General features: G+C 40.2%; 1 protein-coding gene across 1 annotated transcript; it reads left to right on the forward strand.

Annotated features, from left to right (window-relative positions):
• The first annotated feature begins 4102 nt into the window (after positions 1-4102).
• Positions 4103-10966, forward strand: LOC137260050 (uncharacterized). The gene is made up of 9 exons (XM_067797740.1): positions 4103-4335; positions 5998-6921; positions 7251-7334; positions 7619-7653; positions 7826-7916; positions 8121-8155; positions 8551-8584; positions 9690-9815; positions 10084-10966. The coding sequence occupies exons 2-9, from the start codon at positions 6075-6077 to the stop codon at positions 10128-10130; spliced, it is 1299 nt and encodes a 432-aa protein (XP_067653841.1). The 5' UTR covers positions 4103-4335; positions 5998-6074; the 3' UTR covers positions 10131-10966.
• Positions 10967-24079: the final 13113 nt, after the last annotated feature.

Raw genomic sequence — 24079 nt, forward strand, 5'->3', positions numbered from 1 at the left:
TCACATACAAGTTACACACAGGTTACATACAGTTAGATTCCATGTAGATCACATACAAGTTACACACAGGTTACATACAGTTAGATTCCATGTAGATCACATACAAGTTACACACAGGTTACATACAGTTAGATTCCATGTAGATCACATACAAGTTACACACAGGTTACATACAGTTAGATTCCATGTAGATCACATACAAGTTACACACAGGTTACATACAGTTAGATTCCATGTAGATCACATACAAGTTACACACAGGTTACATACAGTTAGATTCCATGTAGATCACATACAGAGAACATTTAGATCAAAACGTTTAGAGACGGTGTTCGACAGAATCCAGGCCTGTGTATAGTGTGAAGGAAATGTATACTTGCAAGTCATGTTGTTGAAACAGGTGACAATGTCTACTGATGTTGCCAGACACACTTCCAGTTTTTATGCAGTCAGAATGGTGGTGGCGATTCATGCATGTTCGAGATCACGAGAAGCGTGTGCATTATGTACGGTGCGGGTTGTGTGTGTGTGTGTGTGTTCTCTTCTTTTGAAGTGTCTTTACTCAGGCCTTTTAAACGAAAACAAAAATTTTAATAACACACCAAGCCTTCACTATGTGCCCAAAACTCATATCAAGTTGGGGTTCCGAGTTTGTTTCCTATTTGGATAAAAATACTTGAGTTTCCTATACGTGTGAATATATGTCTGTACATGTCTGTACAGTAAAACAGATATAATATCACAGATGCACGTAAAACTAGTAAGTATATACCAGCAGAATACTATTTTGGACAATACAAAATAAAAACGGGCTAGTTATCGTCTACAACTGATGGTTGATCACCATACTAGGGACCATGGGGACTATATTAGATGGGATGGATGGATGGGTATCCCATGGGATGGTGATGATGATGATGATGGGTGACAATGGTGGTGGTGGTGGTTGAGGAAGGTGGGGTGTGAGGGGTGGGGTGGAGGGTGTTTCAGCTAGTGTCTTTATTAAAATAAATACTTTCAAATTCTTTGCACTTTTTTAAGTTAATATAAGACTTCGGCTTATGTATACAAGATTGTTTGAGAATCTCATTGACCAAATTTCCTTCTCAGTTGCAAGTCATCTTGTGTATTTATGAGACGAATTCGTGTAAGCGTATATTAAATGACAACAACTTTGATAGGGAATTGGGGACCGACAGCTAACTCGAGTAATAATTAACATTTGAGACGCCGACATTCGACTCATCGGGATTTCACTGTAGTTTGCAAAATAAAGAAGTTGGTGAACCAATAGTTGAATGTGTTTATTTAGATAAGATTGTATTCATGCACTAGATGGATAAAGCGTGCCATGTCCAAGCACAAAACATAAACTCACCCAACATAGACTCCACTGAGCCTCACTGCAACCCCACTGCAACATCACCCCGTCTAATACCAGCCCCACCCAAAACCTCACCTCCAATCCCTCTGCCATTTCACCCAAAACGTAAACCCAACCTCACTCCAACCCCAACACCTAAACCGCACCGTCCCTGTCTCACCCCTACTGCTCACAACAAATACGTCGAGGTCGGTCACAAGATCCAATAGGATCCTTAACTGCTTGTTCAATGTCTATCTAGGTCAAAGTGTTCTGTATGTGTTACCCTCGCTGGAAACTTGGATGAGTTTCAAAATCTTTATGACTTTTCTTAGCATATACACTTACAATATAAACTCATTGCATGGGCTTTATGCCACAAGAAGACATGCAATTCAAGATGATATAAATAGCTGCAAACAGAATCTGTCACAAGCGACGCGTGTAATAGTAGCAGTAAGCCCGCTAGACTCCAGGTAGGTTCGCTGTTTACTCTTATATAACACGTTTTATTCTAAAGAAAAAGGGAACGTACTGCAGGAAAACGTCGTTGGCAACACACTAGGTGTTCGATATTCCAATCAATAGCCATAATCTGTTGCCATGTATGTCATTCCAGTTTCAGGAATTTAGATATTTAGTTGCGAATATTCGTTTACCTGGTGACTGGCTAACAACAGGGAGGTGTATTTTGAACTTTGATGGGTAAACACTCTTTCATAACTGTTACAGTTACAAGTTACAAGTTACAATGAAACAAAGTCATTTGTTTTTCCAGTTCACTAGAGCGCCTGTTCCAGACAGGACACGTTTCTCGATGTTTCTTGAGAATCAAAAGCTTTAGTTCCTTTTATTACAGCATTTCATACATTTGTGCATATATGAGGTAGTCATGATATATGGACAATAAATATTTCAGTGATCAATAATTCGGTCACTGGCTTGTCAGATAACCCTTACTTTCATTAAATTTCATATGACATTTCTATTCTGGTGAGCCCTCTTGTCTGCCATCACAAGGAAGTGATATTGTGTCTTTACCTGTCTAGTGCTATCTCTTCATCTGTTCATTGTTGCCTTATGTCTACGGTGGAAGCTGTCTAAACCGGCACTTACTAGGAGCGAAGAAACAATCCGGTTTAGACAACATGTCGGATTGTAGAGCCAATGATCAATGCACAAGCCACGGAAGGGATTGAGACTTTATGCCGGTGTTGACAACCTGCCGGATTGGACAGATGCTAGTTTTGACAGCTTCCACAGCTTTGTTGATCATGTATAGTATAGCCAACAGAAGATGCTTAAAACCGATCTTTGACTTTTTTTATCACCAACGTAATGCTCGTCTGAATTAGGAGGAGGTTGTTCTCTTGTCGGCATATCTCCTCGTTTACACAAAATTGAAGCCCGCAGTTAACCCACTAGCCCGATATGTTATGGGTAAAGGACAAATTGAAGCCAACACTTAAGCGCTGATTAGCTCTCATGGCTATTGTTGTGGTCCTCATAATGAAAAAGCGACGTCCATACGATTGTCTTCATATGTGTACCTCTTCAATGATCAGCTATCATCAGTGTACATATAAGCACAGGCTGGCACTGTCAAGGCGGTATGAGGCATGGTAGACACGTTTGTAGTCATCAGACACGTTTGTATACTGTGTCGCACACTTCAGGAACTGCTGTTTGTGTGGATCCTGTCACTGCTTACCGAGGCGTAGATGCTTTCTATAGATGAATAGTTCCACTTACACTTGTGACTCTGTCGCGCCTCTGTTAGTTTCAGTTGTGCCTCTGTTGTGTCATGTTGTATCTCATATCTTGAGACACAACATGGCACAACAGAGGCACAACTGAAACTAACAGAGGCGCGACAGAGTCACAAGTGTAAGTGGAACTATTCATCTATAGAATGCTATTTTGGACAATACAAAATAAAAACGGGCTAGTTATCGTCTACAACTGATGGTTGATCACCATACTAGGGACCATGGGGACTATATTAGATGGGATGGATGGATGGGTATCCCATGGGATGGTGATGATGATGATGATGGGTGACAATGGTGGTGGTGGTGGTTGAGGAAGATGGGGTGTGAGGGGTGGGGTGGAGGGTGTTTCAGCTAGTGTCTTTATTAAAATAAATACTTTCAAATTCTTTGCACTTTTTTAAGTTAATATAAGACTTCGGCTTATGTATACAAGATTGTTTGAGAATCTCATTGACCAAATTTCCTTCTCAGTTGCAAGTCATCTTGTGTATTTATGAGACGAATTCGTGTAAGCGTATATTAAATGACAACAACTTTGATAGGGAATTGGGGACCGACAGCTAACTCGAGTAATAATTAACATTTGAGACGCCGACATTCGACTCATCGGGATTTCACTGTAGTTTGCAAAATAAAGAAGTTGGTGAACCAATAGTTGAATGTGTTTATTTAGATAAGATTGTATTCATGCACTAGATGGATAAAGCGTGCCATGTCCAAGCACAAAACATAAACTCACCCAACATAGACTCCACTGAGCCTCACTGCAACCCCACTGCAACATCACCCCGTCTAATACCAGCCCCACCCAAAACCTCACCTCCAATCCCTCTGCCATTTCACCCAAAACGTAAACCCAACCTCACTCCAACCCCAACACCTAAATCGCACCGTCCCTGTCTCACCCCTACTGCTCACAACAAATACGTCGAGGTCGGTCACAAGATCCAATAGGATCCTTAACTGCTTGTTCAATGTCTATCTAGGTCAAAGTGTTCTGTATGTGTTACCCTCGCTGGAAACTTGGATGAGTTTCAAAATCTTTATGACTTTTCTTAGCATATACACTTACAATATAAACTCATTGCATGGGCTTTATGCCACAAGAAGACATGCAATTCAAGATGATATAAATAGCTGCAAACAGAATCTGTCACAAGCGACGCGTGTAATAGTAGCAGTAAGCCCGCTAGACTCCAGGTAGGTTCGCTGTTTACTCTTATATAACACGTTTTATTCTAAAGAAAAAGGGAACGTACTGCAGGAAAACGTCGTTGGCAACACACTAGGTGTTCGATATTCCAATCAATAGCCATAATCTGTTGCCATGTATGTCATTCCAGTTTCAGGAATTTAGATATTTAGTTGCGAATATTCGTTTACCTGGTGACTGGCTAACAACAGGGAGGTGTATTTTGAACTTTGATGGGTAAACACTCTTTCATAACTGTTACAGTTACAAGTTACAAGTTACATTGAAACAAAGTCATTTGTTTTTCCAGTTCACTAGAGCGCCTGTTCCAGACAGGACACGTTTCTCGATGTTTCTTGAGAATCAAAAGCTTTAGTTCCTTTTATTACAGCATTTCATACATTTGTGCATATATGAGGTAGTCATGATATATGGACAATAAATATTTCAGTGATCAATAATTCGGTCACTGGCTTGTCAGATAACCCTTACTTTCATTAAATTTCATATGACATTTCTATTCTGGTGAGCCCTCTTGTCTGCCATCACAAGGAAGTGATATTGTGTCTTTACCTGTCTAGTGCTATCTCTTCATCTGTTCATTGTTGCCTTATGTCTACGGTGGAAGCTGTCTAAACCGGCACTTACTAGGAGCGAAGAAACAATCCGGTTTAGAGACACAACATGGCACAACCGAGCCCCACCAGTGTTACAACTGAGTTCAGATAGGCACACACTGCTGGCAGTGTTCTATCTCTGTTGAAGCGCAGAACGGCACAAAAGAGACACAACAGGAGCACAACAGCGGCAACAGAAATACAACAGAAAATCACAGAGGCAAAACAGGGAACAACATTGCACAACAAAGTCGCTGTTGTGCATCTGTTGTTCAGCCGTTTTGTTTTGTATTGTTTCTGTGCCTCTGTTGTCTCCGTTGTCTCTGTTGTCTGTTGTGGAAAGGATTCACTAGTCACGATAAACGGTTGTCAATAGCTTCAACAACTCTCGGGCGGTTGTCAATGGTTACAACATATCATACATTGACACAGAGCACATGGACTCTACAATCACTCGAAACGGGTGTGAATATTGCAACATAGCATTAAACTGAAACAGAGCACCAGCATTCAACATGGAGGCGGTTGCTAATGGTTATGTACTACATAACGCGTCGGTATATAAAGGACAGCACCTTTGTTCGCCCGTAATGGCTACCTGTTCCGACGTGTTCTGTCAGTGTATGTCAGATAAAGAAGTATCCACGCACAGCTACAAGGTAGCGTTGTTCACAGAAACCCTAACCCCACAATCAACACCCAGCCATTTATGCATACTGGCAAGGAGTATATGGATATAATCTGTCGGTATTTGTCAGCTCAGTAAGATCGGTTCGCCCAAAACGCGTATTTGACAAAATGTGCCGATAAAACGTGTATGTTGCCCGTCTCTCTGTTCACTGAAACGGTTGCATGTCGTATAAATTAACATATGTGTAGGTTATCACGCGAGTGTGTTTTGGGATAGTTGATATCCTGCATTGGAAATTTAGCGAGAGTTTCTCTTACTGTTTTCTGTTGTGTTTCAGGAGACGTGTTGTTTCACTATCACAAACATGAACATTTTTGATGTGGAGAATGTACAATGCTAAGATTAATATCCTTTATATGCAGATGGATGTCAGGAAAGAGGCGTGAGAATAAGAAAATATCACAAGACAGCGAATTTGCAATCACCATTACATCTCAGAATGGAAGAGAAAGTGTATACGGTGCAAGAAATAATTGAGTATTTTGAAGGCCGGAGCGGTGAGAGATTCAATTCCGAGATTGAAAGGTTTGCAAGGGGAAATGCACAAAACGCGAGAGCCTTTAGGAATCTGATGAGGGAAAGAAGGTCAGCTGATCCCCAAGTACCTGGTACTGGCCTGTCTAATAGAGGTGAGCTTGGGGTGACCAAGGACGGACCAAGCAGGGAACCTGTCCCAACAGATCACGCTTATTCAGTCCTGGAAGCACATAGAGAAGGAGTCCCTACAGAAGATGACATCATGGTTGAAGAAGACAATACTGAATTCGTGACCAGGGGTGTACAGGATTTACACACTAATGAGGGTGACATGGAAAATGTCAGTGAGGACCCATCTGTTGCAGTTTTCGACACCTCTGATGCTGGAGTTGAACACATTTCTGGCGTCACCGGGGGAGATGTTGACAACTCCACTGTGGTAGGCGTGGTGAAGGGTGGAATGCGCAACAAACAGGCCGTAATTGATAGTGATATTTGTATCACAGGCAGTAAACGTGGGTCTGACGGAGCCGGTGAGGCTGCAGATGACAAACCGAAGGATGTTGTTGGAGTTGCAGGTGGTGCTGTCAAGGACTCTACCGTTGTTGGAGAAGTTCATGGTGGTATGGACAATGAACAGACCATAGAAAATTCCAAAATCTACTCTGATGGAAGCTTCGGTGGAAACCTTCAGTTCCTGGACCTGAACATCAGACAGAGAGATGATTGTGAAGGACAAGAAGGCGGCGTCCAGAGTTTCAAAGACTGCATCATTGACCTCCGTAAACCAGATGATGCAAGTCATACTGGTACATATGAACATGTAATCGTCATCGTAGGATCCCCATGTATTTGTTGTCATATAACCAGATTGCTAGAAACAGTGAATGGTACAGAATAGAAATGAGTAGTTGACAAGACCATTGCATTTGTTTTACATACAACCCGTATGCTTTCACCTCATCTGTATGTTGACACAGATTGGGATATATGTTCTATTACCTTGTGAGTACAAATGCTTCAGTAATTTAAGTCTAAATCAAGGATAACTGTATCTCGGCGGTATCACGGAAGGAATGATGCTGTCTGATAATACAGGGAATCATGACGATGCATCTTTACAAATGTTTTCTTCTAGACAAACCCAGTGATGATGCGGAATGCAGCCAGACCCAGACCGGATCTGCATCCAGTGCTGCTGGGTTATCTGGGGCAGAGCCAGGTGAGATGGTACAGTCAGTCAGATGTTAGACACTGGCAGGATGTTAGATCCAGAGTGAACATTAGAGTCAGGTGGATGTTAGATTCAGGTACACTGTGATTGTCAAGTTGTACTTCTTGGAAAGCGTCGCGCAGGCTACAACGGCTCTTGACAATCGCAGTGTACCCGTAACATGACAATTGCAGTGTACCCTTAACTTGACAATCACAGTGTACCCGTATCTATTTAGTTCAAGAGCATGATATAAACCTGTAGTATTCTTTAATGCACGTATTGTATTGCAGGAGATGACACAGACGATCAAGACATGCAGAAAAAGGTATTTATCTGCAGTTACTACTTTACACGTCAAGGTGAAAGATACACAATTGAACTTACTGCAACCTACAAAATATCTTCATTAAATAGACGACACAGTGCGTAATTTTTCAACCACAAATGTAACATGTATAGCATATATCACGTGACTGACAGTAAGCATCACGCGACAGATACGGGAAGTGAAGGAGCAGGCTGAGAGGGAGGAAGAGGAACGACGACTGATGCAGGAGAAGCAAGCCGCTATGGAGGAACAGCTGCAAAGTGAGCTGTAGATAGTTGTGTTATCAGTTGCTGCCAAGCTTGCATTTCATTTGCCAATCCTAACGTTGTTATATCTTAGTTAATTTGCTAAACCTCGTGATAATAACTATAGATACGTATAAGTACGCTCCTAGTACTGTCCAGTAAGCTGAGGTCACAGACGAGTAGATCCAAATCTAAATGTTATGGTGAATCTGTTTCCAGCCGAACAAAGAGAAAGGCAACACATGCAGGCCGAGGTAAGTCTGTCTGTGTGTCTGTGTGTCTGTCTGTCTCTGCTTCTTCTTCTTCTTCTTCTTCTTCTTCTTCTGACTCTATCTCTCCGTCTACATCTCTTCTTCTCTCTCTGTCTCTCTATCTCTCTCTCTCTCAGCTCTCTCTCTGCCCCCCTCTCTGTCTCGCTGTCTCTTTCTCCTCTCCCTGTCTCTACCTCTTTCTCTCTCAGGCTCTCCATCTCTCTGTCTCTCTCCCTCTGTGTCTGCCTGTCTGTCTGTCTGTCTCTCAGAGAGATGTTTGTCTCTTGTAAGTACTGTTTGTAATCCAGTTTCAATGTAATGCAATTCAGTATAACACATAGTTTCGTGTATTCCAGTGCCAATGCTCCTATAGAGGTATTTTACTCACATACTTACAGATGCAGAGGATCAGCAATGAACAGCGACAACACGGTGGGTATTGTTAAAACAGATAAACAGGTTAACAGGTAAATAGGTGAACAGGGAAACCGGAACTGTGTCACGATGTCCCTTGAACCGAAAAGGCAGAATGCAGACTAGCAAGAAATTTACTCAAAAAAGCAGCAAAAATACTAACCAAAAATAAGATTTCAGAGTCATATTCCCCTCACCAGGCATCTGTCACAGGAATTTAAACACCAGCAAACCTCATCCAACCCATTCAGCATACGCTATCTGTCCAATCCACACACCCGACACTTCCAATGTCAATGTTCCTATAATGAGCAGATGGCATTTTGCCCACATACTTACAGGTGCAGAGGACAAACAGGCAGAGAAAAGAGTTATAAAGTCTGAAAATGTCTATATCTTTAGTACCATTTACCATTTGAATAATATGCGTTTCAAAAATTCATAGACCTACTAAATTACACGCAGCGTCAACATATGCAAACAAAGTCTTTCTGTCAGTCTGCCATTGTCATTCTCTTGCATGTAACCGTGACATTCCTGAATCTTGATAATGGATTTCAGTATTCTCCCTGGCTTGATACCAAATCTCTGTCTATTGTAGACTAAGTTCTGTCCACGTTTAGAGTTGGCAACAAATCTCACTTTAAAATGTTCTTAATAAAGCTTGTAATACTGTATCATACACGGAGTGTGGAATATATACACTTTGTACAAGTATTATTACGACTGTATTGCTTACGATTGTTAAGAATGTAATGCCATAGATATCCTTTCCAGTGGTTTAATATGTCGTTTAATTTTGAGAGAAAAAGGCCAAGTTGACTTTAAGTCTTGCAAAACTTCTTAAACAAGTATTTGAAAGTATAAAACAAAAGAAAGCAACTTTGAGAACTGCAAGATAAATCATGTGTACCTTTGGTCATATGGCCTTTCTACAAATCATATCTTAAATCTGAAATTTTGAATATTGATGATTTTTCACGAAGGCGGACAATTAAGAAATGAAATTATTTTCTTACAAATCTGGTAAAAATTTAAATATAACCCCATACTGAATCTACAGGTAACCTGTATAACAGTGGAAACATTGTAGCCCAGTGTTATCGCCATATGCGTGTTACAGCCGCGTACAGAGGACATCCCAATCCTGTTGTCGTCAATCCTGCCCTGGCATCTGGGGGGTTTGTGGTAGCACCAGCCGTCGCGAGGGTCGTGTATGTGAAGCCGAAAACACCCAACAAAGGCACAGGTAAGCATCAATACGCAGAAGTCCAGTTATTTCTGAATCTCAGTCACAGGGGCAGTTGATTACTGAAGCCCAATCTCAATCTCATGTACAGGTCACTGTGTGTTGTCTAAGTGAAATTGGCAGCCACATCCTGAAACAATCGGTTTTTGTATTGTTCTGCCAATTGTACACCGTTTGAGAAATAATGTGTATTGTCTCTATTTTCTGTGTTGAAGAGTCTAGTGTCCTTTGCGTTGAATTTAAACTCATGATTTCTGTTATGTTCAAGGCCTTTTGAAGAACATAAAGCAATTTATCAACGATGCAAAGAAATAAACAGAGAAGATTCGTCACAGAGATCAACCCAGAACAGATTCCACAGACTGACATTAATTACAGGACAGATTCCATCAACAGACATAGGTTACAGACCGGATTCTTCAGACAGACATTAGTTACAGACTGACTTCCTCAGACAGAAATTAGTTACAGACCAGATTCTAAACACGCAGACACAGACCGAAGTCTCCAGACACACATCAGTTGCAGACCTGATTTCTGAGGGAAATATTGATTACAGACGGATTCTTCAGATAGAGATTGGCTACAGACCGGATCCCTCAGACAGACATAGGTTACAGATTGGATTCCTCAGACAGACATTGGTCACAGATCGGATTCCTCAGACAGACATTGGTCACAGATCGGATCGGATTCCTCAGACAGACATAGGTCACAGATCGGATTCCTCAGACAGACATTGTTTGCAGATCGGATTCCTCAGACAGACATTGGTGACAGATCGGATTCCTCAGACAGACATTGGTTACAGATCGGATTCCTCAGACAGACATTGGTTGCAGATCGGATTCCTCAGACAGACATTGGTTGCAGATCGGATTCCTCAGACAGACATTGGTTGCAATCAGAACTGAGTATGTACAACAATCCATGACCGTTTTAATGTCTTCTTTTAAAGAAAGATTGATGCAATTTGATACGTTTAAATTCAATATTCATTCAACGTTTTCATTCTGGCTCTTCATGTTGTACTTTGATTTTAGGAATTAATTTCCATCGTTTGATTGTGCTTGTTAAGATTATTTCATTTCCAAGTATTGTTGGTACAATGTTTAATTTTACCGGTGCTGAAATAAAGAGTTATCAAAGCATGGCAAGCATAATTTATAATAAGAAAGCGTACTTTCATACTCAGAGGTAAATGATGACATGGCTATCTTTCACTTGTAACTTTGTAAATTATGTTTTTGCGAAAAAGTGTTTTAATGGTGGAAGAAAGCCAGTTATGAAGTTATTCGCATTGCAAACACCTTGCAAGAAACATGACATGTTCGGGAACACACGTGCCAGCACGTTCACTTTGAAAGGCCAGGATATCAGATCACTCCCACTGCAAGGGTCTCACATTTTGATGTGAGGAATCTGAAAGATCTCTTTTCCCACATCAGCGGGCATTTGATTGTAAACTACCGAAGGAAACTGACCTGTATCATAAACTGTAGCTTTGACGAATTGTTTACTTTTGAATTTGATGCCATGACATTTTCTGGGGATTTATTTATTTATTTATTTATTTATTTATTTATTTATTTATTTATTTATTTATTTATTTATTTATTTATTTAATATGTATGTTCCTTAAAATAAAACTCTTTTGAGTGGGTGAGTGAGTTTAGTTTTACGCCTCACTCAGCAATATTCCAGGAATATGGCGGCCGTCTGTAAATAATCGGGTCTGGACCAGACAACATGAGCTCGGTCTGCGCAATTGGGAACCCATGACATGTGTCAACCAAGTCAGCGAGTCTGACCACCCGATCCTGTTAGTCGCTTTTTATGGCAAGCATGGGCTGCAGAAGGCCTATTCTACCTCGGGACCTTCACGGGTCGCACAACTGGGAACCGATGCACAATGACGTCATATATTCATGACACAAACTGATTCTCAGTTGTACACATGGCTCATATATGCCCATGCAAAGTTCGCTCTCAGCTATCCACATACTGTTGTTAATGGGCAGCTTCATGTTAAATTGTTCTCGTCACGATATGGCTGAAATATTGCCGATGTGACGTTAAATATTAACTCACTCACTCACTAATGGGCAGCTTTGTGTTTTCGTTTCAACAAAGGTAATCTAACTTCCTACATAAAGCCGGGGAGGAGGTCTTGCTTGGTCTTCTGACGAGGACAGACGTGTTTATCTCGCTCTCTGAATCAGTGTTCCTATATACAGTATGGTTCAAAATTATTGAGAATAGCTAAAGCATTTTATATTATTAAACAAGAACAAATCAGATAAAATTGAATGTATTGTGAAAGTGAACTGACCTTCCCATGTTGTGTAGGTAACAATTTAATATTTTATCAAGTCTCCTTGAGCTTCACGGCACAGTCTAAGATGGGTAGACATACTTCCTATCAGAGAGGTTAGTGTCTCGTGAGTTATGCTGTCCCAGTATCGGACCACTTCTCTCTTCATGTCCTCAATTTTTGTCAACCCCTTTTGATTCACACATTCCTTCATCATCCCCCAAATGTTCTCAATGGGATTTAAGTCAGGACTATATGCAGGAAATGGTAATGCAGTCACATTTTTCTCCTGAAACCACTGCTTGGCATGTTTTGCGGTGTGTTTAGGATCATTATCTTGCTGCAGTGAGTGAGTGAGTGAGTTTAGTTTTACGCCGCACTCAGCAATATTCCAGCTATATGGCGGCGGTCTGTAAATAATCGAGTCTGGACCAGACAATCCAGTGATCAACAACATGAGCATCGATCTGCGCAATTGGGAACCGATGACATGCGTCAACCAAGTCAGCGAGCCTGACCACCCGATCCCGTTAGTCGCCTCTTACGACAAGCTGAGTCGCCTTTTATGGCAAGCATGGGTTGCTGAAGGCCTATTCTACCCCGGGACCTTCACGGGTCTTATCTTGCTGCAAAATCCAGTCATTTCCATAAAACACATGTGCACTTGGAAGGAGAAAATTATCTAATATGTTAGTGTAGCGTTGACTTGTCAGATTTCCCTCAAACACACACAGCGGGATCGTTCCTAATAAGGATATCCCTCCCCATACATGAAACTTTGGGCTGTATTTAGGTCGTCGATACAACGGTGCTGACGCAGACTTTGTCCATATTTTCACATTATTGGGATATACCTATAATGAGCTTTCATCAGTAAAAATCACATTTTCCCAGTCAAAGTTTTCATGTGCCAAACACCACTCAACATGCCTGTCTTTATGTTCTTGTTTCATGAGAGGAGAAGGAATTCCAGTCTTTTTCTCCCATCCAAGATCAATCAAATTTCTTCTAACTGTAGATTTTGATACAACTGTTGATCCCCTTTCTATCATTTCATACCTGATGTTGGAGATGCTTGCCCTTTGCTTTTTAGACGCTAAAATTCCCAGCCGGACGCGATCTGAGAAGTCCAATTTTCTGGGTCTCCCTGCTCCTTTCTGGCTTTCCCTCTTTAAAATTCTTCCTAATCCTATACACAGTAGAAAGAGGAGTTCCTGTTCTCTCTGCCAATGTATTTACATCATCAATTCCTTGATTACACAACTCAAAAATCAACCTTCTTTTATCTTCAGCAGACATTGTTGACAGTGCTGAGGAAAATGACGTCTGCTACAAATTCAGGGGAGGTAACTCTAATTGTACTATACTCAGTAGGCCAAGATGAGTTATCTCCCTTATACCATTACTTAGTTTTAAGTATCAGTGAATCAGTTGAGGTGTTAGGATAGCTCAAAGTAAGAAGAAAAATTCTCAATAATTATGAACCAGACTATACACTGTTCTCGCTGAGATTTACAGTGGTTAGTTGGGGGGTGTTCTTTGTACTATACCATAAGCATAGTTGGTGAAACTTGCTTTGGTAATTAATTTAGTAATTATATTTTGCAATTGCCTTTAGTTGTAAGTTTGTGCTCGTGAACTTCACTTGCGCGTTAGAGTTGGCTGAGCACGCTCGGTTTGTGCGTGCGTTTGGCACGTTTTGTTCGTGCAGAACTTCGCGGTTTACTCTTGTCGAGAATAGTGATAGCGTTTGCTTCGCAGATAGGGCTATGAATTCCGATTCTGATGGGGAATTTACAGCCGACCTGTCGGCTTCTGATGATTTTGAGGAAACTTCCACTCATGCCGAATTCGCTGAGAGGTATAATGATATGTTGGCTAAACGTCCGAAACGAAAACATGATGATGATGATGTTCAGACAAAATTGAATTTTAATGAAACCAATTATTTTATCCTCGTTCGACCCTAGTGTCAGTTTGAAATCCACCAGTCCCATTGCACTAGCCAAGGGCATTCCAAAACATGTTGGTGATATCCATAGCCTGAAGAGGTTGGATAAAGGTGACAATGTGTTAAACTGCAGGTCGGCTGAGCATTTCAAAATGGCTCTCTCTCTGACACGAATTTGTGGTAAACAAATCAAGGCTTATGTCCCCAAAAGTCTGCGAGAAACAAAAGGTGTTATTTACAATATCGCTCTGGATATTTCTGAAGATGAAATAGTTGAACAGCTGAAATCGTTCAAAGTTACTGATGCTAAACGTTTGACCAGAGGTAAGGAAAAAGAGCAGACATTATCAGTTCTGTTAACTTTTGCTAGTACTACACTCCCTGAGCATGTATACATTTACTATCAGTCCTTCAAGGTAAGAACGTATGTACCACCAGCCCTCGGGTGTTATAAATACCAGCATTTCGGCCATACATCAACCAACTGTAAAAGTACAATCCAGGTTTGTGCTCGCTGCAGTGGGGATCATGCCTATGATGCCCTGCCCATCTAAAGACACCTTAAAATGTTCAGATTGTGGAGGAAAACACAGCGCTGCCGATGATGGTTGTAGTAAATACAAGGAAACGGTTGAAATTCCACATGTAAAAGTTGAGAACAAAGTTTCTTATAAAGAATCCGTACAAATGATCAAAGAGACCAACACTACTATGCCTGTGTCAATTGCAAATGTTGTCAAACGTCGTCCTTAACAGCCAGTTGTTTCATCTTCTCAGCAAGTTGCAATGAGTCGACCTTTACTGAAGGTTCACTCGGGGTTCGAACAGAGCAAATAAATGTTCCTGTCAGTATCCTATCAATGGTGACAGAGCGTTGGATCATTCACCGTCTACACGTCTATCTGGAGAACACAGCACATCCCGAGTGGAATATTCAACTGAAAATCTTGTTGCATTCCTGTTAGAGGTTATCACTGTCAGCTTTGGTGCTACAAACCGTGATGACCAAATATACAGTATTATGTCTCATCTCCACATTGATACATCTCAACATATCTTCCGTTCTTTTTCCACTGATAAGTCATAATGGATAGCGCCATCGTGCTACTAACTATTCTGCAGTGGAATGCACAGAGTTTAGTGGCAAACGGTCCCCAACATAAGGCGGTTCTTGGAAAACTAAAATTCAAACCGGATGTAATATGCATTCAAGAAACCTTTCTCTGGCCTGAGTGTCAGTTCACAATTAATTGTTATGTTTCCATGCGAAAAGACCGCATTGAATATGATCCCTATTTTTGTGCTATTTTTGTTAAATCGGATTTAACATATAATAGCCATACCTTGCCGAAACTTAATTTTGAGGAAATTGTGTCAGACGAGGAAAACTTCCTAACTATTGTTAATATATACAGCAATGGTACGCCATCTTTAGATGATTATAAAAAGCTGACAAATTCTGTAGCTACACAAGTGTTTATATGTGGTGATTTTAATAGTCATAATGCACTGTGTGGGAGCAGGCATACAAATCATGCTGGTCAAGTTGTAGAAAATCTTTTGGATGACACAGGTTTGATAGTGCTAAACTCTGGAGAAATGACCCGTATAAATACTGGTAACGTTACTTTCTCAGCATTGGATCTTACTCTTGTTTCGCCTATATTATCACACAAATGTCAGTGGGGTGAAATGACAGTTTGGGGAGTGATATGATATGTTTGAATGTTTTGAGAGTGCATCACCATTTGCACTTCCTTACAATCTTAAGCCCCGTTCACATGCACCTGTTTGCACCCGTATGTATAAATACACACATGAGCAAACTTTACACATGTGTGTAAAAGTGTCATGTGAACGCATTTACTCACGTATGTAAATGTACACCAGGAGCAAATTTACATGTGGTCAGGACCAGGTGCAAAAGTATATTTACATATATGTAAATTTGCACTGCGAGTAAATTGTGTCATGTGAACGCATAGCAGAATATACACCTATGCAAATTGGTTTGATGACATAACCGTTTACCGGATGCTGTTCTAGACAGGATGTCATCATTACTATATTTAGCTCAGACGTCTGCACCTGACCCTTCATTCTGTCTGAGAAGTCATTTAGTTTTTTATCTGATGAGATCAAGATGCCTAAGCAGTCAAACAATGCAAAACGAAGAGGTCAGTCCTGGACTGATGCAGAAACACTGGCTTTGTTTAGTGCATGGCAAGAACTACATGTGGAAGAAAACTTGGATGATCCCCACAAGAATAACAGTAATATCTATAAAAGTGTGTCTGCGGCATTAGAAGATTGTGGCTTTGAAAAGTCTGCTGAACAGTGTAAAACTAAAATGCACACGCTTAAACGATCTTATCGCAGCTGTAAAGCAAAAATGAACAAAAGTGGATCTGGTCGCTCTACCTGTAAATTCTTTGACAAGATGCAAGAAATATTTGGCAACTGTCCTGCGTCTTCCCCTGTGAAAGTTATTGAATCGTTATCAAGAAAAAGAGTGCAAGATGTTGGCAATGAAGACGAGGGCAGCGATAATGATGGTGACACTGATGATAATGACCTGGAGCACGGAAGTACTGAATTCGAAGATACGAGTTTCACAACTCGTGGAGGAAGTCCCCATGAGAGCCATGGCGTCGATCTTTCAGAGGATGTAGAGACGGATCCTGATGTGGACCCACTGTCGAACCTAGATAAAGGAGTAATGTCCAGAAGCAAAGACCAAGGAAAGGGAGTACGAGATAACACTTTGGGTGTTGCGGCATCTGGAATCCAGGAAAAGGGCTCTTCAAAGGCAAAGAAGGCCAGAAAAACTAAGCTGGAATTGCTTTGTCAACTGCATTTAACGAAATGTCAAAATCGAATGAAAAGGTAGAAGACAAATATGTCAAATTAGAAAGGAAGAAAGTCGAAGTAGAAATAAAACGCATTGAAATGGAAAAGCTGAAAATGGAGTCAGAGGAAAGACAGCGCCGTGAGGAACGCCAGCATCAGTTCAGTATGATGCAAATGATTTTTGGGTCTGTGGGACAGAACAGACCTGGCGCTGGAGGTAACATGAATGCATCATGGATGGAGCAACGCACTTCAAGGCAGCACACTGATACAGCACCATGTAACCCTGGAGCAGACAGCGATGTATCCTACGATTCTTATGGATCTTCGTTTTACAACATGTAAACAAAGGCAAAGACTTTGAACGTGAATGTCTGAAAATTTCTGAAATGTTTATTGTTTCTTACTTATTGTGGAATGCTTTTTTGAAAAGACATTTTGAATAGTTTAGTTTGTACCCTTCAACTGGTCACGTATCCTTCATATTTCATATAATGCCTCTTCATGTCACTGTGCTAGAGAACAAAGTACAGACAAAGAACAGACATGAAAAGTTTTGTATTTTTGTTTGAATTGAGTTTGTTCATATCATACAGTCATATGAATAAATGTTTCATATGTGTTGTACCTTGTTCTTACATTTGTTTCAAGAAAAACATAATCAATGTGTATAGATAGGCATGACCGTTTGCATACATGTTTCGACTAAATACCAAAATTATCACTTACATAAACCTGCTAACAGAAAGTTGTCATAAGTACTGTTATAAATGATTGTTACACACGTTTAGGATGCAATGGCAGTTGCAAATTGAGTTCATGTCACTCTTGATCCTAGTGTACCAACTACACCCCATACCAATATTGGCGTCCCATCTGCCCCAACTGTCTGTGGAGTTTTACCTACAACAAATTCTACTCTGACAGGTTTCAAATTTTTTTTTATCACATTGTGAAAGATGAATATACTTGATCTCGCTGCACAAAAACAGAACATTGAATTTCAATGATTTATTTTACTTTCATACAGCAATACATTGTAATCTGAGTGATGTAAGGCATGTCATTATCACTGCATAAACACTCCTGAAACTAAATCAGGAGATAGACTCTCAGGCTATACAGCCAACATTCAAATAAAATATAAACACTCCAAACTGGATAACCATTTATAACAGAAAACGTCCAGTTCAATTCATTATTTACGGATTACAGCACAGCTTCCGTGAATGCCTGCATGACATTGTTACGAGTGACTTTGCCTGGCTGATCTGCAGCGTCTTCTTGCCCATCATCTTCCATATCTCCCTGCAAGGGTTCTTCTACGTGCCAGATATCGTCAAAGCGTTGATTGTGAATCTCACATATGTTGTGAAGCACAACACACGCAGCTATTACAGTACAGGAAAACTCTACACCCACATCCAAAAGCATCTGCAAGCATCTCCAACGCCCTTTCAGTCTTCCAAAAGAGTTTTCTATTGTCATTCTGGCACTACTCAAGCGAGAATTGAAAACCCCTCAGACTGCTGGATAATGCTCCACGATTAGGAAACGGTTTCAAAAACCAGGATCTGAGTGGGTAAGCTGGATCACCAAGAATGGCAGCTGCACATCGATATCCTTGTCTGACAGGGACACTTTTTTAAACCACTTTGGAAAAAGTCTCGACTCCTCAACTTTTTGAAAGATTTCAGAATTAGAAAACACCCTGGCATCATGAAGTCGCCCAGGCCATCCAATGTTAATGTCTCTGAAGATGTATTTGTCATCACAGACGGCCTGAAGAATGAGGGAGTACCAGCCCTTACGGTTCAGATAATCCCCATGAGCTTCCCGCGGTGCCATGATAGGAATGTCACATCCATCTATGGCCCCTGCACAGTTTGGAAAACACCATTTGTGCTCAAATCCTCGTATCACGTCCCTCAAATCTTCATTTAGGGGAAATATTACATATTCCGGCAGCAAAATATCGCATATGGTCTGACAAACTTCATGAATGCATTTACAAACAGTAGACTTGCCAACGCCAAACAGATTTCCCACAGTTCTATATTCTGATGTTGAAGCCATCCAGTATATTGCGATTCCAACTTTCTTTCATACATCCAAAGGTTGGCGAACAGCTTCGTCACTGGCTTTTAAGCAATCCTGCAGTTTTGTGCAGATAAGATCAACAGCTCCTTTGTTCATTCGAAAATTATCGTACCAGTCTTTGTCGTCATTCGATTTATTCATGTCGTTCCACCAAACAGACTGTCTTTCTTTCTTCCAGAGAGCTCTATCTTGTGACAGACCTATTGCAAGAGCAGTACATATCTGATACTGTGTTTGTCTTCTAAAGCGCCAGCGATACGAGAACATCTTTCTCCGTTGAAGTTCAGATGACAAATGAGACAAACTGATAATTTATTGTTTGCACTTTCAAGTTTACTCACTCTACATAAATTCCATGTGAACGCAAAGTAAATTTACTATTACACACATAAGTATATTTACACATCAGTAAATTTACTTACATGAGTACATTTTGTGCATGTGAATGGGGCTTTAGTTATTTGGAATGCAGTCTGTTTTGAAAGATGATTGGCGTATGGCGTGTAATTTGCATGTATACGATTTTAAAACAAACTACTAGAAACAAACACTAACAAATGTGTGATGCAAGATGAGTGACAATATTAATGTTCTCAGTGATTTCTCAGCCTTCTTGAAAAAACATCAAAATCATGAATGGGACCCCGTGCACGTCTGTGGGGTTACTGTATTGTGCACGTGCACATTATGCGTTGTGTTTAGGAGTGGTAATAGAGGGAAATGGTGGTGCGTTCATAAGATGTCTGTACTTCAAACATTTGTTAACGTTTACACTTCCTATCCAAATTGACAGTTCATTATCGTCTACTTTTTAAAGAGCATATATGAATCCTTTCCGAAACGTCGCATCATATACAATAAAAACCCGTGAAGGTCCGGGGCAGAACAGGTATTCATCAATACATGCCTGTCATAAAAGCCGACTATACTTGTCGTAAGAGGCGACTAACGGGATCGGGTGGTCAGACACGCTGACATGGTTGACACATGTCATCGGTTTAAAATTGTGCAGATCGAGCTCATGCTGTTGATTACTTGATTTTCTGGTCCGCCTTGATTACAGACTGTCGCCATATGGCTGGAATATTGCTGAATGTGGCGTAATACTGAACTCACAAACAAACACAGTTCTTTACAAAATATATATTTGTGACTAATCACACTGAAGCAAGGCAAGCAGACAAGTATTACATACTAGTATTCGCTTAGACACTAAACCAAACAGACCAGCACGCTCCATCGCCTAAAAACGCACACAATATCTCTTTCGAACACACGTTCTTGCACTCGCGAAATACATCTCTATAATCTCTCTCCAACACTCATTCAAAGGCACATTCGGATGACATGAAATGTTACCTCATGTTGGAATACGAGATACGCGGTACGATAACAATCAAAAACATTTGCTTCGTTTCATGTTTAAAACACTCTACTTTCCTTCCCGCGACTGCTACACTTTGATGCGATCTATCGGATCTATATGTACAGTGTTTACTACAATGGGAAGAGGACATCACCTCAAATTCACGTGGCTGCACACTTCCAGCTGACAACACCACAGAGAAATATTAAGTAGTATAGCTTGATCAGGTGATGGATAACGTCAGCAGCATAATGACGTCAGCCAGCTGGAATGAATGACGTCATAATGTCGAAAATATTTTTTTCCTCACAATGAAGTGAATGGAAAACAAATAAAATGTGAACTTCCTGTTTGATGGCTTGGATATTGTATACTTATATTCTACATATCAGAGGTTTCAGCACTACAAAAAACATATTGTATCATATCAACATCGTCTGGCCTTCGTAAAAGAAAAGACTCGATCGAACTTACAAGTCACACAAATCATAACTTGAATCGTGTACTTCAGCTATATTTTCTTCTTGTGGGTTCTTGTAAGGGGCACCATGGTTTGAATCAGTTGGTAAAGCAAGTATCCCTTCTCTATGTGACGAGTCTCACAGGTCAGACCATGCATGGGTCATGTTGCTACCAATCAAATGACAAATCTCAGAGTCAGTAATGTAACTACACCAAAAGGAATAAATCGAAACAATTGGTTTTATATTTATTCTAAATGTCTACCTACCACATTTATTAATATAAGTTTTCAGTGGTAAAGCAGCTCCAAGTCTGAACAGGCAACACACTGTCAGTTGTAAAGAGGCATTTTATAAGTGAGTGGGTGCGTTTAGGTTTATGCAGTACTCAGAAATATTCCGGTTATATGTTTTCGGTCTGTCAATGATATAGTCTTGATCACACAATAGAGTGATCAACAGCATGAGCATCGATCTGGGAACAGATGACATGTGTCAACCACGTCAGCACAGATGACATGTGTCAACCACGTCAGCAAGTCTGATCACCTGTTCCCGCGAGCTGCCTCTTAAGACAAGCATGGGTTACAGAAGGCAACATTCTTACAGGACTGTCATGAGAGGATGGAGTGAGTGAGTGAGTGAGTTAATGTTTAACGTCACATCGGCAATATCTCAGCCATATCGTGACGAGAACATTTAAATTAAATATATGCATATAGAAAAATCTGTCAACGAAGGACAGTAAAACAACTAGCATATCACAATTTTAATTAAAACTAGTATGGAAAGTTAAAACTAATAGCACTATTTAGACAATACATAATAAAAACAGACTATAGATCGCCAACAAGTGAAGGTAGATCACCACACTAGGGACCATGGGGACTTACAGTACCTTTGCTACCTACATGGACCCTAGTTGGATTTACATCATCCCCTCAGCTGCTGGCGATTGTACGAAAGGTTAGCCATAATTAAAATAACATGAATACTACGATTAAAAACCTGGTAGACTTAAATTTACTGTGAATGTTTGTGGACTTACGTACCCTCTCAGGAGGACAATAATTTTACAATACTTCAACCCCCTTTGAGGGTACAGCCACCAACAATTCAAGTTACTAATTCAAACTACCAATCATTAAAATACATCTATTTACAGAAACATACTATTAAAAATTCACCCCAAAAATCAGTTTCTTTTAAAAAACCTATAATAAAATGAGAATTAACGTTGGTAAAAAGATCCTTCATTGTTTTAACTGTAAAATATTTATCCCTTGGGATGGAGAATTCAACACAGTCAAGCAGAATATGCTTGACCGTGACTCTCTCATCACAAGGGATGCAAAATCGAGGATCCTCACCTTTCAACAGGTGTGCATGAGTATATCTAGTGTGGCCAATACATCGTCGTAGTATGACCTCTTCAAATCTGGACTGACAACCCAAGTGGGTATAACCAATGTAAGGTTTTATCTCATGTAATTTATTTATACCTACTTGGGTGTCCCACTTCTTTTGCATCAGATCACGGATATAAGATCTAATGGTGGCTTTGTAATCACTGTAGGGAATAAGAAGCGGTGTCACAGATTTGTTTAGTGTTGCCTTGGCAGCAAGATCGGCCATTGTGTTCCCTGAAATGCCTACATGGCTGGGTACCCAACAGAAGACGATGTCGTATTGGCCAGTAGCAAGATTATTATACAATTCAATAACGTCAATTAAAAGTGGATGTTTACATGATAAATTTTTAATCGCCTGGAGACAAGAAAGAGAGTCTGAATAGATTATATATTGTTTACGTTTAGGGTGTCTTTGAATATATTTAAGGGCTGTTAATATGGCGTTAGCTTCAGCTGTAAAAATAGAACTACTATCTGGTAATCTAGAAGATATTGTTCTGGATCCAATGACAGTGGCACAAGCCACAGCGCCACCATCCTTGGATCCATCTGTAAATAAGGATTTATAATTGCTATATTTATGTTTTAATTGATTATATTCTTGCTTATATTGTAATTCATTAGTCTCTGATTTTTTAAATGTGGTCAATGTTAGGTCTACTTGAGGCCTGACCAACTGCCAGGAAGGAGAAGAAAGAAGACGGGAGGGAGCTATGTTTTCCAGCTGAATCCCAGCAGCAGAAAGAAAGGGTTTAATTCTATGTCCCAGAGGCGGGACAAGAGAAGACTTTTTGTTGTATAAATCCTCATAAAGGGGATTGAAAACACAGTTATATGCAGGGTTAGAATGATTAGAGTATAATTTAGTAATGTATTGTAAAGCTAACTTTATACGGCGCTGCTCAAGAGAAGGTTCATCAGCCTCAACATAGAGACTGTCAATAGGTAAAGTTCTAAAAGATCCAAGACAAAGTCTCAGACCTTGATGATGGACAGGATCAAGAAGTTTAAGATTGCTTTTGCAGGCTCCACCGTAAACGATTGAGCCATAATCAAGTTTAGAACGAACTAGTGATCGATAGAGATGGAGAAGGGTAGCTTGATCCCCTCCCCATTTTGAATTTGAAACAACTTTCAACAAGTCAAGTGCTTTCAGGCATTTAGTTTTAAGTTATTTAATATGTGGTAAAAAAGTTAAATGTGAATCAAAGATTAGACCCAAGAACTTGGCTTCCTTCACAACTTTAATGGGCGTCCCATCTAGAGACAGTTCAGGGTCTTTATGGGGTTTATATTTACGACAAAAATGTATGAAGTTAGTTTTCGATTTAGAAAATTTAAAGCCGTTTTCAAGACACCATTTATTAATCTTGTTTAAACACAACTGTAGTTGCCGTTCAATGGTATGCATATTTTTCCCACGACAAGAAATATTAAAATCATCCACAAATAACGATCCATCAATTGAATCGTTTAAAACTTTTGATAAACTGTTGATCTTGATGCTAAAAAGAGTGACAGACAGAATACTGCCTTGTGGAACACCCTGATCCTGATTGTAATGGTCAGACAGGGTAGAACCCACACGGACCTGGAATTGTCTGTCATTTAAAAAGTTGGCAATAAATTTAGGCAAACGACCTCGCAAGCCAAAGTCATGTAAATCTCTCAAAATGCCATATTTCCAGGTGGTGTCATATGCTTTTTCAAGATCAAAAAAGATAGACACAGCATGTTGTTTATTAATTAGTGCGTTTTTAACAAATGATTCCAGTCGCACTAAGTGGTCGACAGTACTTCTGTTTTTACG

Source organism: Haliotis asinina, chromosome 13 (genome assembly GCF_037392515.1).
Source record: "Haliotis asinina isolate JCU_RB_2024 chromosome 13, JCU_Hal_asi_v2, whole genome shotgun sequence".
NCBI classification, from domain to species: Eukaryota; Metazoa; Mollusca; class Gastropoda; order Lepetellida; family Haliotidae; genus Haliotis; species Haliotis asinina.